Source organism: Elephas maximus, chromosome X (genome assembly GCF_024166365.1).
Source record: "Elephas maximus indicus isolate mEleMax1 chromosome X, mEleMax1 primary haplotype, whole genome shotgun sequence".
Lineage (NCBI taxonomy): Eukaryota > Metazoa > Chordata > Mammalia > Proboscidea > Elephantidae > Elephas > Elephas maximus.
The window spans coordinates 167,122,068-167,134,938 of record NC_064846.1 but is presented as its reverse complement, the minus strand read 5'-3'; the positions used below and the strand labels follow the sequence as shown (position 1 = coordinate 167,134,938).

General features: G+C 45.6%; 1 protein-coding gene across 1 annotated transcript in view; it reads left to right on the top strand.

Moving 5' to 3' along the window:
- The first annotated feature begins 284 nt into the window (after positions 1–284).
- PRPS2 (phosphoribosyl pyrophosphate synthetase 2) overlaps positions 285–12,871 on the top strand; it is a 33,380-nt gene continuing 20,793 nt past the window's right edge. The window contains exons 1-2 of the mRNA XM_049873130.1: positions 285–640; positions 11,808–11,991. Coding sequence (XP_049729087.1) covers positions 519–640; positions 11,808–11,991 — 306 coding nt within the window. The 5' untranslated portion in view covers positions 285–518. The remainder of the gene's footprint in view (positions 641–11,807; positions 11,992–12,871) is intronic.

Here is a 12,871-nt window from a genome sequence, read left to right as displayed (position 1 = left end):
TCCCCTCCTCCCTCTCTTCCCTGTCGTTTTCACATCCTCCTTCCCCTCCAGCTCCTCCCCCAGCTCCTCTGGGTCCTGACTTTCTCACTCCTCCCTCCCCTCCAGCTCCTCCCTCCCCTCCAGCTCCTCCCTCCCCTCCAGCTCCTCCCTCCCCTCCAGCTCCTCCCTCTCCTCCAGCTCCTCCCTCCCCTCCCCCTCCTCCAGGTCCTGACTTGCTTTCTCACTCCTCCCTCGCTTACAGCTCTTCCCTTAGCTTCTCCTGCCAGTCCTGCTCTTCCCTCCCCTCCAGCTCCTCCAGGCCCTGACGCACTTTCTCACACCTCCTTCCCCTTTTGCTCCTCCCTTGTTACCTCCCAGTCCTGACGCGCTCCACTGTGGCTTCCAGCTCCTCCTTCCGCTGTAGCTCTTTCCCGCTCCTCCCTCCTCCCCTTCCTCCAGCTCCACCTCCGGGTCCCGCTGCCGCACTTTCCCGCCAGCGTCCTCGTCACCGCCGCCACTGCACGCCCCGGAGTCCCGCCATGCCCAACATCGTGCTCTTCAGCGGCTCCTCGCACCAGGACCTGTCCCAGCGCGTGGCCGACCGGCTGGGCCTGGAGCTGGGCAAGGTGGTGACCAAGAAGTTCAGCAACCAGGAGACCAGGTGGGCCCGGCCGGGAGGGCCCGTCCGCCGCCCGCCGCACCCCCCCCCCCCCCCGCCGGGCGGGACTGCCGGCCGCGCGCCCGGGCGGAGCCGACAGGGCCCGGACCCGGAACCCCGGCCGCTCCGCGCGCCCCCAGCCCGGGAGGGCCTCGAGAGAGGGGGCGCCCCCGCCGGCGCCGCGCAGCCCTTCGCTGCCCGGTGCGCTCAGGGCGCGGGCCCGGGGACCCCAGGTCGGCCAGTCCACTCGGCGCGCTCCCCGCACGCTGAACCCTGGAGCGGCCCCCTGTCCGCACCTGCAGAGCCCCCTGACCCCGCTTTCCAGGCCCGCTGGTCCTGATTTAGGGCCGGGGACCCACGTTTTTAAAGCACCGTGGTGACTAAGGCTCAGCCAGTGTGGAAAGCACAGGGGTAATGGGAGAGTGTGTTTGCGCAAAGGTTTCCGAGTGTGACAGCTCCAGGGTGTACATGCCGGCTTCCCCTTGCTGCCCCGGATTTGTCTGCCTCAAAGATGGTGGGCTTGTAGCTTTGTAAATCTGGGGCTCTACTGTGTTCAGTAGGAACCCTGGTAGCCCGGCTGCTAACCTAAAGGTTGGCGGGTCCAACCCCCCCAGTAGTGTGAAAGAAAGGCCTGGTGTGGCAATCTGCTTCTGTAAAGATTACCAGCAAGAAAACCATATGGGGCAGCTCTACTCTTGTCACATGGGGTTGCTATGAGTCGAGTCGACGCAACAGCACCTAGCAACAACACTGTGTTCAGTGGCAAGGGAATGGTTTGAGTGTCATTTGTACCTGTTTCTCAAGGTCATGAGAAGTGGTCACCTCTACTCAGTACTGTCAGGCAGTGGCCATGCTCAGAAGCTGGGCCTTTGCCACCTGCCTGAGTCTGCACAGCTCTTTGACCAATTTCAGGTCAGTCTCACCTTTTTCTCTCTCTCTGTGCACAGTTACTGATAATATTTATATCTTTGGCAAACTCCCAGTTCAATGAACATTTCCAACAAACGGTGCTGGAACAGTTGGATATCCATATGCCAAAAAAATGAGCCTCCACTCCATCCTTCCCACCATTTACAAAAATTACCTTGAAATAGATCATAGACCTAAATGTAAAACCTAAAACTATAAAACTTCTAGGGGAAAACGTAGGAGAAAATCTTTGTGACTTTGGGTTAGACAAAAATTGCTTCGATACCGAGAACTTAGAAGAATAATGTATGATGAAGATGGGTCTGGTATGATGTGTTTTTCCTTGAGTCAGCTTTTTAGGCCATGTGAATTGTTCCTTGTGACTTCTTCGAGGTGGTGAATTACAGTTAGAAGACTCTGATGAGAAGTGAAGAAACAGTGAGTGATAGGTGGTATCACTGAGGTGAGTACGTTCAGCTTGGTAGCGTTTAATACAGGGGTCCTGGAGGATGGTCAGGGGCTCTGGAGAAAGACAGAGCTGGGCATGAATGTGGCAGTATTTCGCCAATGCCAGTCAAGTTTCAAAAGCTCAAAGAACAGGAGAAAACAAAACAAAAAACAAACCAGTGGCCATGGAGTCAGTTCCCACTCGTGGCAACCTCGTGAGTAGAACAGCGCAGAGTAGAACTGCACTTCAGAGAGTTTTCGTGGCTTTGACCTTTCAGAAGTAAATTGCCAGGCCTTTCTTCTGAGGCACCTTTACGTGGGCTCATACCTCCAATCTTTCGGTTATTCACTGAGTGCTTAACTGCTTGCGCCACCCAGGGACTCCAAGAACAGGAGAAGGGGTAATAGCTTTTATTTAGGAAGTAGCCCTGGTGGCGCAGTGGTTAAGAGCTCAGCTGCTAACCAAAAGATTGGCAGTTCGAATCCACCAGCCACTCCTTGGAAGCCCTGACGGGCAGTTCTACTCTGCCCTGTAGGGTCACTATGAGTCAGAGTCAACTCTATGGCAGTGCGTTTGATTTGGGGTTTTTTTTTTTTAATAGTAACTTAAAGGAGAAATTTCTGGATGAAATGGGATTTGAAAGCAAATATGTTGCCCTTCCATGTTATCTCCTTGTAGCACAGTCATTTGCTAAAGGGCATGGTTAATCTGGATCAGAAGTTCATTGCTAAGTCAATGTTGGATTTCTGCTAAAAATACTGTATGCACTGTTGGGTGAAATTCACTCAGACATTGAAATATGTATGTTTAAATGTTTGTTTTAAGTATAAAGCAGGCTCAAATTTATTTGGTTTTGAGTATATTATAACTAAGACTTGCTAATTAGAGAACACGAGGTCTCAAAAACTACTTGGCATGAAGCCTGGCAATTGCTTATACAGCAACATTTCATGTTTTTGATGTGTAGACTATAAAAGATTAACTTCTTGGCTTTTCTCTTTCATTGAACTATACAGCCACAGGGATTGATTATACAGTGTGTGCTGGACCAGGTACTGTGCTGGTGCTCTGGTTTTTACTGTGTGGACTAGAGAAGAGAAACAGAAGGGCAAAAGGAAGAGAAAATTGATTGAGTTCACGTAAGGGGCTTCTTCCCACATCTCTCCCTGAGCCAGGACCAGAAATCTGGTTTCCTGTCCCTTGATGGCACAAATGGTTAAGCACTTGACTACTAACTGAAAGAAAGGTTGGCATTCTAATCCACCCAGAGGTGCCTCGGAAGAAAGGCCTGGTGATCTGCTTCCAAAAGGTCACAGCTTTGAAAACCCTATGGAGTACATACAGTTCTAGTCTGATATACCTGGGGTAATCATAAGTTGGAATCAACTGAATGGCAGCTGGTTTGGTTTGGTTCTTTTTTTGTTAGTTTTGGTTGTGGCTGTTCCCATTGCACCGTTTTAAAATGGTGCCTGATCAGACACAGATTCCTGATTTTACCTTCTCATCTCTAAATCCTTTCAGATATTCGGGGAGATGTCTGCCCTAGCTTCACTCTAGACCACCAAAATCCTATGCTGACTTTCTAGGACAGCATTGATGGTGGTGTCTGAAAGTCTCCATTGTAACATTTTATCTTGAAAGTCTCCATTGTAACATTTTATCCTGGTCAGTAAAGACCCAAGGTTCTGGTTATCTAGTGCTGGGTAACAAAGTACGGCAGAATGTAACAACTTAAAACAATAGTCATTTATTTTGCTCACAGCACCTAACAACTACAAGGATGGAAGGCTCATTTCTGCCCCATGTGGTGGCAGCTGGGACAGCTAACCGGGTGGAGCTCCACAGCCAAGATGGCTCGCTCAAGTTGGTACGGTGTTGCTTGGGGGTGTGGTTAGGAACCTCAGTTCCCCTTCCTATGGTCCTCTCCTTGGGGCTACTTGAGCTTCCTCGTAGCATGGAAGCTGAGTTCTAAGAGCAAATGTTCCAAAAGACAGGAAGAGGGAGCTGCCAGTGTTAAGGCCTGGACCCAGAAGTTGGCACATTGTTACTTCTGTCACATTATTTCAGTCAGGCAGTCACAGAGTCCTCCCAGATTCGGGGGCTGGGGGTGGCACATAGGCCCCACTTCTTGATGGGGAAAGTGTTAAGGAGTCTATGGCCATCTTTTAATGACCACACCCATTCATTGTTGAGTTGCTTAAACTCTTCAACCTTCTAATTTGGGAATCAGTAAAGGTCTACCTGGACAACCAATGAAAGCTGCCTTCTGTCCACAGTTTGTAAAAGACGTAGAATAAAGATCAGACGTGATCATCGTCATGAGCAGAAGCAGGAATAGCTTTGGAAACATTATTGCCACAGTGATGGTATTCTCTGTCCTCCCCAACTGCTAGTCATAATGGGGGCTGAGATTCCTGAGGAAAAATAGACCATATAGAGTATAATTTCTTTTTGGATAAACAGTCAGGGTAGACCAGGGGTCGGCACACCTTTTCCGTAAAAGGCCAGATAGTAAATGCTTGAGGCTTGGCAGGCCGTATGTTCCATGTTGCTGCTCTTTTTCCTCGTCCCCTTCTCCTTTAAAGATGTAAAAGCCATTTGTATTACTTTTCTATTGTTGCCATAACAAATTACCTCAAACTTGTGGTTTAAGACAACACAAATTTGTTGTTTTAGTGGTTCTGTAGGTTAGGAGTCCACCATGGGTCGGCAGGGCTGCATTTCCTTACCTTTTCCAGCTTCTAGAAGTCACCCGCATCCCTTGGCTCATGGCCCCTTCCGCCCTTTTCAAAGCCAGCAGTGTTGGGTCTCTCGGACCATCCTTCTGTGGTCACGTTGCCCTCTGACTCCTCTCCTGCCCCCCTCTTCCACGTCGAAAGACCTTTGTGATGACACTGGGCCTGCCCAGAACATCGACAATTATGTCCCTATTTAAGATCTGCTGATTAGCGGCCTTAATTCCCCTTTGCCATGTAAACGAACATATTTACCGGTTCTGGGGATTAGGATGTGGACCTATTTTAAACCAAACTTGCTGCCATCAAATCAAGTCAATTTCGACTCATAGCGACCCTATAGGACAGAGTAGAACTGCCCCATAGGGTTTCCAAGGTTGTAATCTTTATGGGAGCAGACTGCCACATCTTTCTCCCATGGAGCGGCTGGTGGGTTCGAACCGCCAACCTTTCATTTAGCAGCTGAGTGCTTAAACACTGTGCCGCCAGGGCTCCTTGTGGACCTGTTCCTAAAAAAACCAAACCCGTTGCCATCAAGTTGATTCTGACTTATAGCAACCCTATAGGACAGAGAGAGAGCTGCCCCATAGGGTTTCCAGGGAGCAACTGGTGGATTCGAACTGCCAACCTTTTGGTTAGCAGCCAAGCTCTTAACCACTGCGCCATCAGGGCTCCATGGACCTATTTAGGGGGTCATTATTCTGCCTACCACACAAATTCTTAGCTTACTGGCCAAACGGAAACAGGCTGTGGGCTGGAGTTTTTGGATCCCTGAGCTGTATAATATTGTGGTTTGCCCATCAACTTCATTTTACAGTTGATGTGATAGTCACAAAGGAATTACATTTTGCTCCTTAGAGCTTGAGGTGGGAGAGAGCATATAGAATTCTCTCTGTCCCTTCCCTCTTGACATTGGTGCCATACCATTTCCATCCGTAGCAGCGAGCACAAACATGCAAGAACATGGCGGAATGTTATACAAACTAATTTTCGGAATGTGTCAACTTGAAAAACTTCCCTTTTCCTTCTAAGTATTCTCCTTCAAGTTGGGTATGTTGTTAAGTGCTGTCGAGTCGGTTTTCAACTCATAGACTTATTTAGTCCAGATAGATGTCCACATCGTGTCCCTAATGTTGGTTTGTTTTTAATTTTTCTTTGGCTATAGTTGACTCTTTTAATAAAACAATTATATTGAATATAATCGGCCACTGGTACTGGGAGAAGGAAGAAAGATAATTATTTATGAGCCTTCTTTCATTTATAGTCAGCTCTGTTATAACGTGACATATATATGTCTAAAAAGCACCACATTGCAAAAGTGTGCAAGAGAAAAAAATAGGGTTTATGGGAAAAATACCCATTGCCATCAAGTCAATTCCAACTCGTAGCAAAAATAAATAAATAAAAAGCAGCTGTGGAAGGAATTCTAGGAGCAAATGGCGACCTTTCTTACCTGGGATTCCCACAATTTCATTAACTGGATAATTGTCACATAGTTTCCCTCAATATGGCGCAGTGGTTAAGCACTCAGCTGCTAACCGAAAGGTCAGTGGTTCGAACCCACCAGCTGCTCCAAGGGAGAAAGATGTGGCAGTCTACTTCTGTAAAGATTACAGCCTTGGAAACCCTGTGGGGCAGTTCTACTCTGTCCTATAGGGTCACTATGACTCGGAATTGACTTGACGGTGATGGGTTTTTTATGGGAAAAATGGGGAGGGGGTGGATAACATTCCAAAACTTCCTCTGTGACATAAAATGATAGGAATGTAATGAAAGTGCTAAGAAATTTACGTGTGTTAACTTTAAAAAATACAAGAGATACTTCAATAGATCTGGTACTTCTTGAAGAAGACCTGCAGCTTGCGTGGGGAGTGGCCTTGAGAGGGTCACAGCTTGGGAGTTATTGTGAGGTCATAGCAGGAAGGTTGTCTAAAATCAGATGGAACATTGCGACATCAAATGTGCGTGGGTGTGGATTGTTGTCCTGGTGAGGCGTGTGTGCATATGCGTTTAGTGTGTCCAAGTAGCTCTGTTCTGCTGGGGCCAGTTGTCTGTCTGCATTCTCATCTCAGGGTGAGAGAGATCACATGTAAGCCAAGGCAAAATTCATGTTAAGCTCAAATTGTTCCTAATATATCAATCGTTTGGAACAGATTTACCTTTTGAAAACCAGCGATAGAGCCGAGCTGACTGTGTCTCTGGGAAGTTGATTTTCCCGAGAACCTGTCTGAGCACAGGGCGCCATTCAGCTTTTCTTCCCCTGAAACAGACAGACCAGGGCTGGGCTCTCTCATGTTGAACACTGACCCCCTCCCAGCTCCCTGAGGAGAGGTGATGTCTTTCAACCCTGAGTAAAGGCCTCTGCCGTATCAGGGTCACCAGGAGCTCCTGACTTCCCCAGGGCTCCTGTCCCCCAGCAGTATCCTTGCCTTCCTGCTGTGTCCCCTCCCTCCTCCTAGGCCAAGGTGGCTGAGGCGGAGCTTGCTTGTTCAGGGGCCACCATCCTGCACGGGTGTCCCCTTGTCTACACCTCAAGGGGATTCCTGTGCCCCGCTCCCCCACCTTGGTGTGTTGCTTGGCTCCTTGGGCAGCCTCTCTAGGCTTCACATAGGTGAGTGAGGTGTGGTTAGGTGAGGAATACCTACCCTTGTGGTCTTGTGGTAAGGGAGAAGTCCCTTTACTGGACCTGTGCTCTGGGGCCTCATTCTAAAATTTGGAGGATTAGACACTATCATTTTTAGTGCTATGTTTAAATAGAACAATAATGGCTTCACTTAAGGTGTCAGAGAAGGGTTTGACCCCTTCATTTGTCGTGTGTGTGTGTGTGTGCGCGCGCGCACACGTGTGTTTTTCAGGAACCACTTAGTTAGGAATGCTTTTGGCTACAGCAGCCTAATACTTGGCTTTCCAGTTCCAATTCTAGTTGCCACCAAGTTGATTCCGACTTATGCTGAACCCGTGTGTGTCAGTAGAACTGTGCTCCTTAGAGTTTTCATGGCTGTGACCTTGTGGAAGCAGATCACCAGGCTTTTCTTCTGAGACACCTCTGGGTGGGTTCAAATTGCAACCTTTCAATTAGAAGCTAAGCGCGTAACTGTTTACACCACCCAGGGACTCCTAATACTTGGCTAATGATAGCTTATTAAGCAAATAATGGCTTATTTCCTCACATAACAAGAAACCCAGAAGTAGGTGGTGGCTTCAGTGGTGGCTCAACAATGTTAGGGTCAGAGCCTGTGGGATTCTTTTGACCTTCTCTTCATAGTTGCAGGATGGCTGCCATAGCTCTGGGTATCGAGTCTGTGTTGAAGCAAGGAGTGGGTCAGAAAAGAGATGGGGCATGGGGGGATGATGCCTTCTGGAGTTGTGCAGTGGTACAGCCCTGGGGCCGTGAGACTTCTGCCTCTGTGTCAGGGACTAGGACTATATCACATGGCCCTTGCTGCAAAGGTAGCTAGAATGTCACATTCTTGAGTTTTTCATGTCTCTCTAGTAGATGCTGGCAAGGAAGAAGAGGGTTGGAAGTGGGTATTGGGTGAGCCGTCTTCCATGTCTGCCATAACCATTCGGATGATGTTGAAACTCATGTATTTTTTGTTTGATGCGTCATTATTTGTCTCTACTATCACATACTCATTGTGTTTCTGTGAGTTACATATTTTCTAGTTTCCTTAGCAGCTTGGAACTATATTTTCATAAATGTTACTGAGCATAATCAGACCTTACGGCTAGTTGGTTAATTGAGAAATAAAGTTAAAGTCAGTTAAGACAGGGGGTCACTAGAGTCAATACTGCCTTAAATGCCTTCCTTTAACTTAAAGTGTAAGTTATGCTTATGTACTGGTCTTTGGATTTAGGGCCAAAGACCTTGGAATATTGTTGATTGCAGTTACACAGAGCCATGTTTCTTGCATAGCCCGCAGTGAAATGGGACTTTAAAATATGAGGGAAGTATTTAGCTTGCAAAATCTGTCTTTTTCCTCCATCTCTTACCTAGCTAGTACAACAATTAATCACAACAATAAAAATAAATGGCAGCTGCGAGTTTGGGAATAAATACAACTGATTTTGGTAAGCATGTGGTTCAACAGATGGGGACGGAAGTGTGTGGACACACAAGAGAGCAGGTCAGTTAATCTTAAGAGTTGATTAAGTGGTGGTTGAAAGAGGTTTTGGTATACATTGTTCCTAACCCCTGTAACAGTGTTGCTCCAATGCTTTCCCTATGAAGCCCTAGGCTCAAAACTCTGAGAAATGATTACTCCATGCCTTATTTCAGGGTTTCTCCACCTCAACACTATTGACATTTCTAGCTGGGTCATTGTTTGTGGTGGGGGCTGTCCTGTGCATTGTAGGAAGTTTAGCAGCATCCTTAGCCTGTCCCTACTAAATGCCAGTAGTATAGTCCCTCCCCCCACACAGTCATGCCCATCAAAAATGTCTCCAGGCATCACCAGACATCCCCTAGGAGACAGAGTAGTCCTTCTCTCCCCTTAATGAGAGCCACTGCCAAATTCTCACCAATGATTCAGTTAGAAAATAGCAGCCAAAATGTTTGAGTGAATGTCTGTCTTGGAACCTTGAAAGAAGAATGGAAGCTTCTATAGTGTGTTGGCATGTCCATCAGAGCCATATTATTGAGCAGCATGGACTGTTGGTTTAACAATTATGTTAGGTTCTCATGAGACCCTGAGCATTAAAAATCAACCTAGGCGAATTCCAGATTTGCAAACCACTGGTTTTGGGGAGTGATGGCTTCTGTCCTCTTCCTATTGTTGACCCATATCATAGGCAAGAAAACTCATTGGCTCTCAGTCCACATGCCTGTGATGTAATATAGCTGGATAATTTGGTTTCCTGGTAAGTACCTCTCAAAACTTGTGTCCAGGTGACTGGATAACTTGTTATGTCTTACATAACTTTTAAATGTTTTGACTCATAAATGTATGGTTTGATATGCAGCATTAAATATTTTATAAAATCACTCCTACCAACTTTTTTTTAACCAACTTTTTTAAAAAAAGGATAGCTTTCAAAAGTGTTTTAAAAATATTTTATAAAGGTTTTCAAAAAGCATACAAAATTTAAAAAGGATAGTATAAGGAATTCCTGTGTCCCCATCCCCAGCAGTAACAATGATCAACTCAGTGGGCAGTCATGTTTCATCTGTACCTCCCCAACTACTCATGTACTTAACTACTTAGTGTCCCCTACTATTAAATGTGGAGCCCTAGTGGCGCAGTGGTTAAAAGCTTGGCTGCTAACCAAAGGTTGGCAAGTTTAAATCCACCAGTTACTCCTTAGAAACCCTATGGGGCAGTTCTATCTACTTGTCCAATGGGTTGCTATGAGTCAGAATCGACTCAACAACAATGGGTGGTAGTAGTAGCACTATTAAATGTAAACAGACAACACCTGAGCAAAGACCCTCTGCAAAAGATGAAAATCAAAGGTCTGGGGGAAGCCACTTAGAGGAAAGAGACTATAAGGAGAAAACATCCTTCCCCCTTCTCCTCAAAAGTTGATATCCTCAGAGAATTAAGTGGTCCTACAGCCATTTTTTTACAGCCATAATAAACAAAAAGATGATTTAGAAAAACAAAATAAGTACTCATCAGAGAATAAGAAAAAGCTTTTAAAAATTAAAATGTGATCATAGAAAGAATAACTAAAAAAAAAACTCTGGAAGAATTTGGAAGATAAAGTTGAGCTACTCTTTCAGAAAGTAGACAAAGATGCAGACAGAGAAAAGGAACAAGAAAAAAATATGAGCTTTAGAGGCTCAGTTTAACACATCTGCCAACTAATGGGTGTCCCAGAAAGAACAGAGCAGATGGAGAAGAAATCATGAAAGAAATAATCCAAGAAAATTTTCCAGGACTGAAGGTTGTAGGTTTCTAGGTAAATAGTACTTTACTAAGTGCCCAGCACAATAGATGCAAGTAGACCCACAATAGGGCAAGTGATCATTTACTTACAGAATGCTGGGATTAAAGCAAAGACCCCAGAAGGTTTGAGGGAGAAAAAAATAGGGCCTATGTAAAGAATCAAGGATCAGAATGTCTTCAGACATATGGACAACACCACTGAAAACTAGATGCCACTTGAGCAATGCTTTGAAAACTCTGAAGGGAGAGAATTTTCAACCCAGAGAACAGAAATTTTTAGACATATAAGTTTCTAGAAATTTAGCTCCTGTTTACTGTTTCTTAAGAAGCTTTTTTTTTTTAAGAAGCTACTGGAGGATGGCTATCAACAAACAAGGAAGTACACCAAGAAAGAGGATACAGAACATGGGAAATCACGTGCAGGAGAGGGTTAAAGGGAATTGTCAGGTGGCAGCTGTGCCCAAGCAGAAAGATAAACTAAGTCAGACAGCTCTGGGAGAGACATCTGCAGGACAATGAAATGAATGTTGTGCTTGAGCCCTCTGAAATCATGAAGAGTTTTTTGATCCTTAGAGGTGTTTAGGATTGAATTTGGAATTCCTCAGTAGTGCAAACGGTTAATGTGGTCAGCTGCTAACCCAAAGGTTGGCGATTTGAGTCCTCTTAGTAGCGCCTCAGAAGAAAGGCTTGGCAGTCTTCTGAAAAATCAGTCATTGAAAACCCTGTGGACCACAGTTCTATTCTGATGCACATGGCGGAGCTATGAGTTGGAATCAACATGACAGTAATTGGAAAAACTTAAGAAAACTTAGCAGGTGAATAGGTAAGGTAATTAACTCCAGAAAAACCAAAAATTGGGCACTGAGTCTCTAATGAGCTCCCCTGGTAGACAACATTTCACACAGGTTGTCACAAGTCATTGCTGGGAAAATTAGGTGTGTCGTGTGTGACTCCACAGGAGAGGACTCTGGAAGCTTGCACCTGGTTTGTTCCAGACTTTGCCCCCACATGCCTTTTCCCTTTGCTGATTGTATTCTATCTCCTTTCACTGTAGTAGACTACAGTTGTGAGTACAACTGTATACTGAGTCCTGGGAGTCCTCCTAGGGAATCACCGACACTGGGGCTAACTTGGGAACCCCAGGATGCAAATATGCTTTCATATCGATTGGTCCGATTTGTCTTTTCTAGTGTGGAGATTGGTGAGAGCGTGAGAGGGGAGGATGTCTATATCATTCAGAGCGGCTGTGGGGAAATCAACGACAACCTGATGGAGCTCCTCATCATGATCAATGCCTGTAAAATCGCGTCCTCATCCAGGGTGACGGCCGTGATCCCGTGTTTCCCGTATGCCCGCCAAGATAAAAAGGACAAGGTAGGAGAGGTGTCTTCTGTCCTAAGAACCTGCTCTGGGTTCGTGTCGTGTGATCTCTGTCCTCAAATATTGCCTCAAAGAAAATATCTGCAAAATGTTTGCTTTCTATCCTAATGGCAGAGCAAATAGACTTCTTCACCTTGTCTTTTTCAAAGATTTGTCTTTGAGCCAGCTGTAATGTTAAGTTAATGTTTACAGAAGTAGAGACAGATGAAGTATATTTCTGCAGGTACTAAGATGCCATTATCATCCTTGTGGTGATGAAACTCATGTGTATCTTTGACTGTGGGGGTGGATACACGAACCTACACGTGTGCTAAAATTGCATAAACACACACACTAGTGAGTACAAATAAAACTGCTGAGATCTGAATAAGATTAGTGGGTTGTATTGATGTCACGATCCTGCTCGTGAGAGTGTACTAGAGTTGACAAGATCTTACCATTGGAGAAAACTGTAAAGGGTACAGGGGATCTCTCTCTCTCTTATTTCTTATAAGTACATGTGAATCTATAATTACCTCAAAATAAAATGTTCAGTCAGGAATAGGAAGAGGATATGGAATGTACGGCTAATTGAACAACCGCCACAAACAACTGCCTCCTCCACCACAAGACCAGAAGAACTGGATGGTGCCCAGCTACCACTATTGAACATTTTAATCAAAGATTCGATAGAGGAATCCTGATCAAAAGGGGGAAAATGCAGAACAGAATTGCAGATTTTCACGGACTCCAAACTTTCTGGAGCCATGGAGGCTGGATGAACCCCTGGAACTATTGCCCTGAGAAAATCTTTAAACCTTATACAAAAAATATCCCCTGAAATCTTAAAACCAAACAATAGTTCAACTTAACTAGTGAAAAAAAGGCTGCCTTG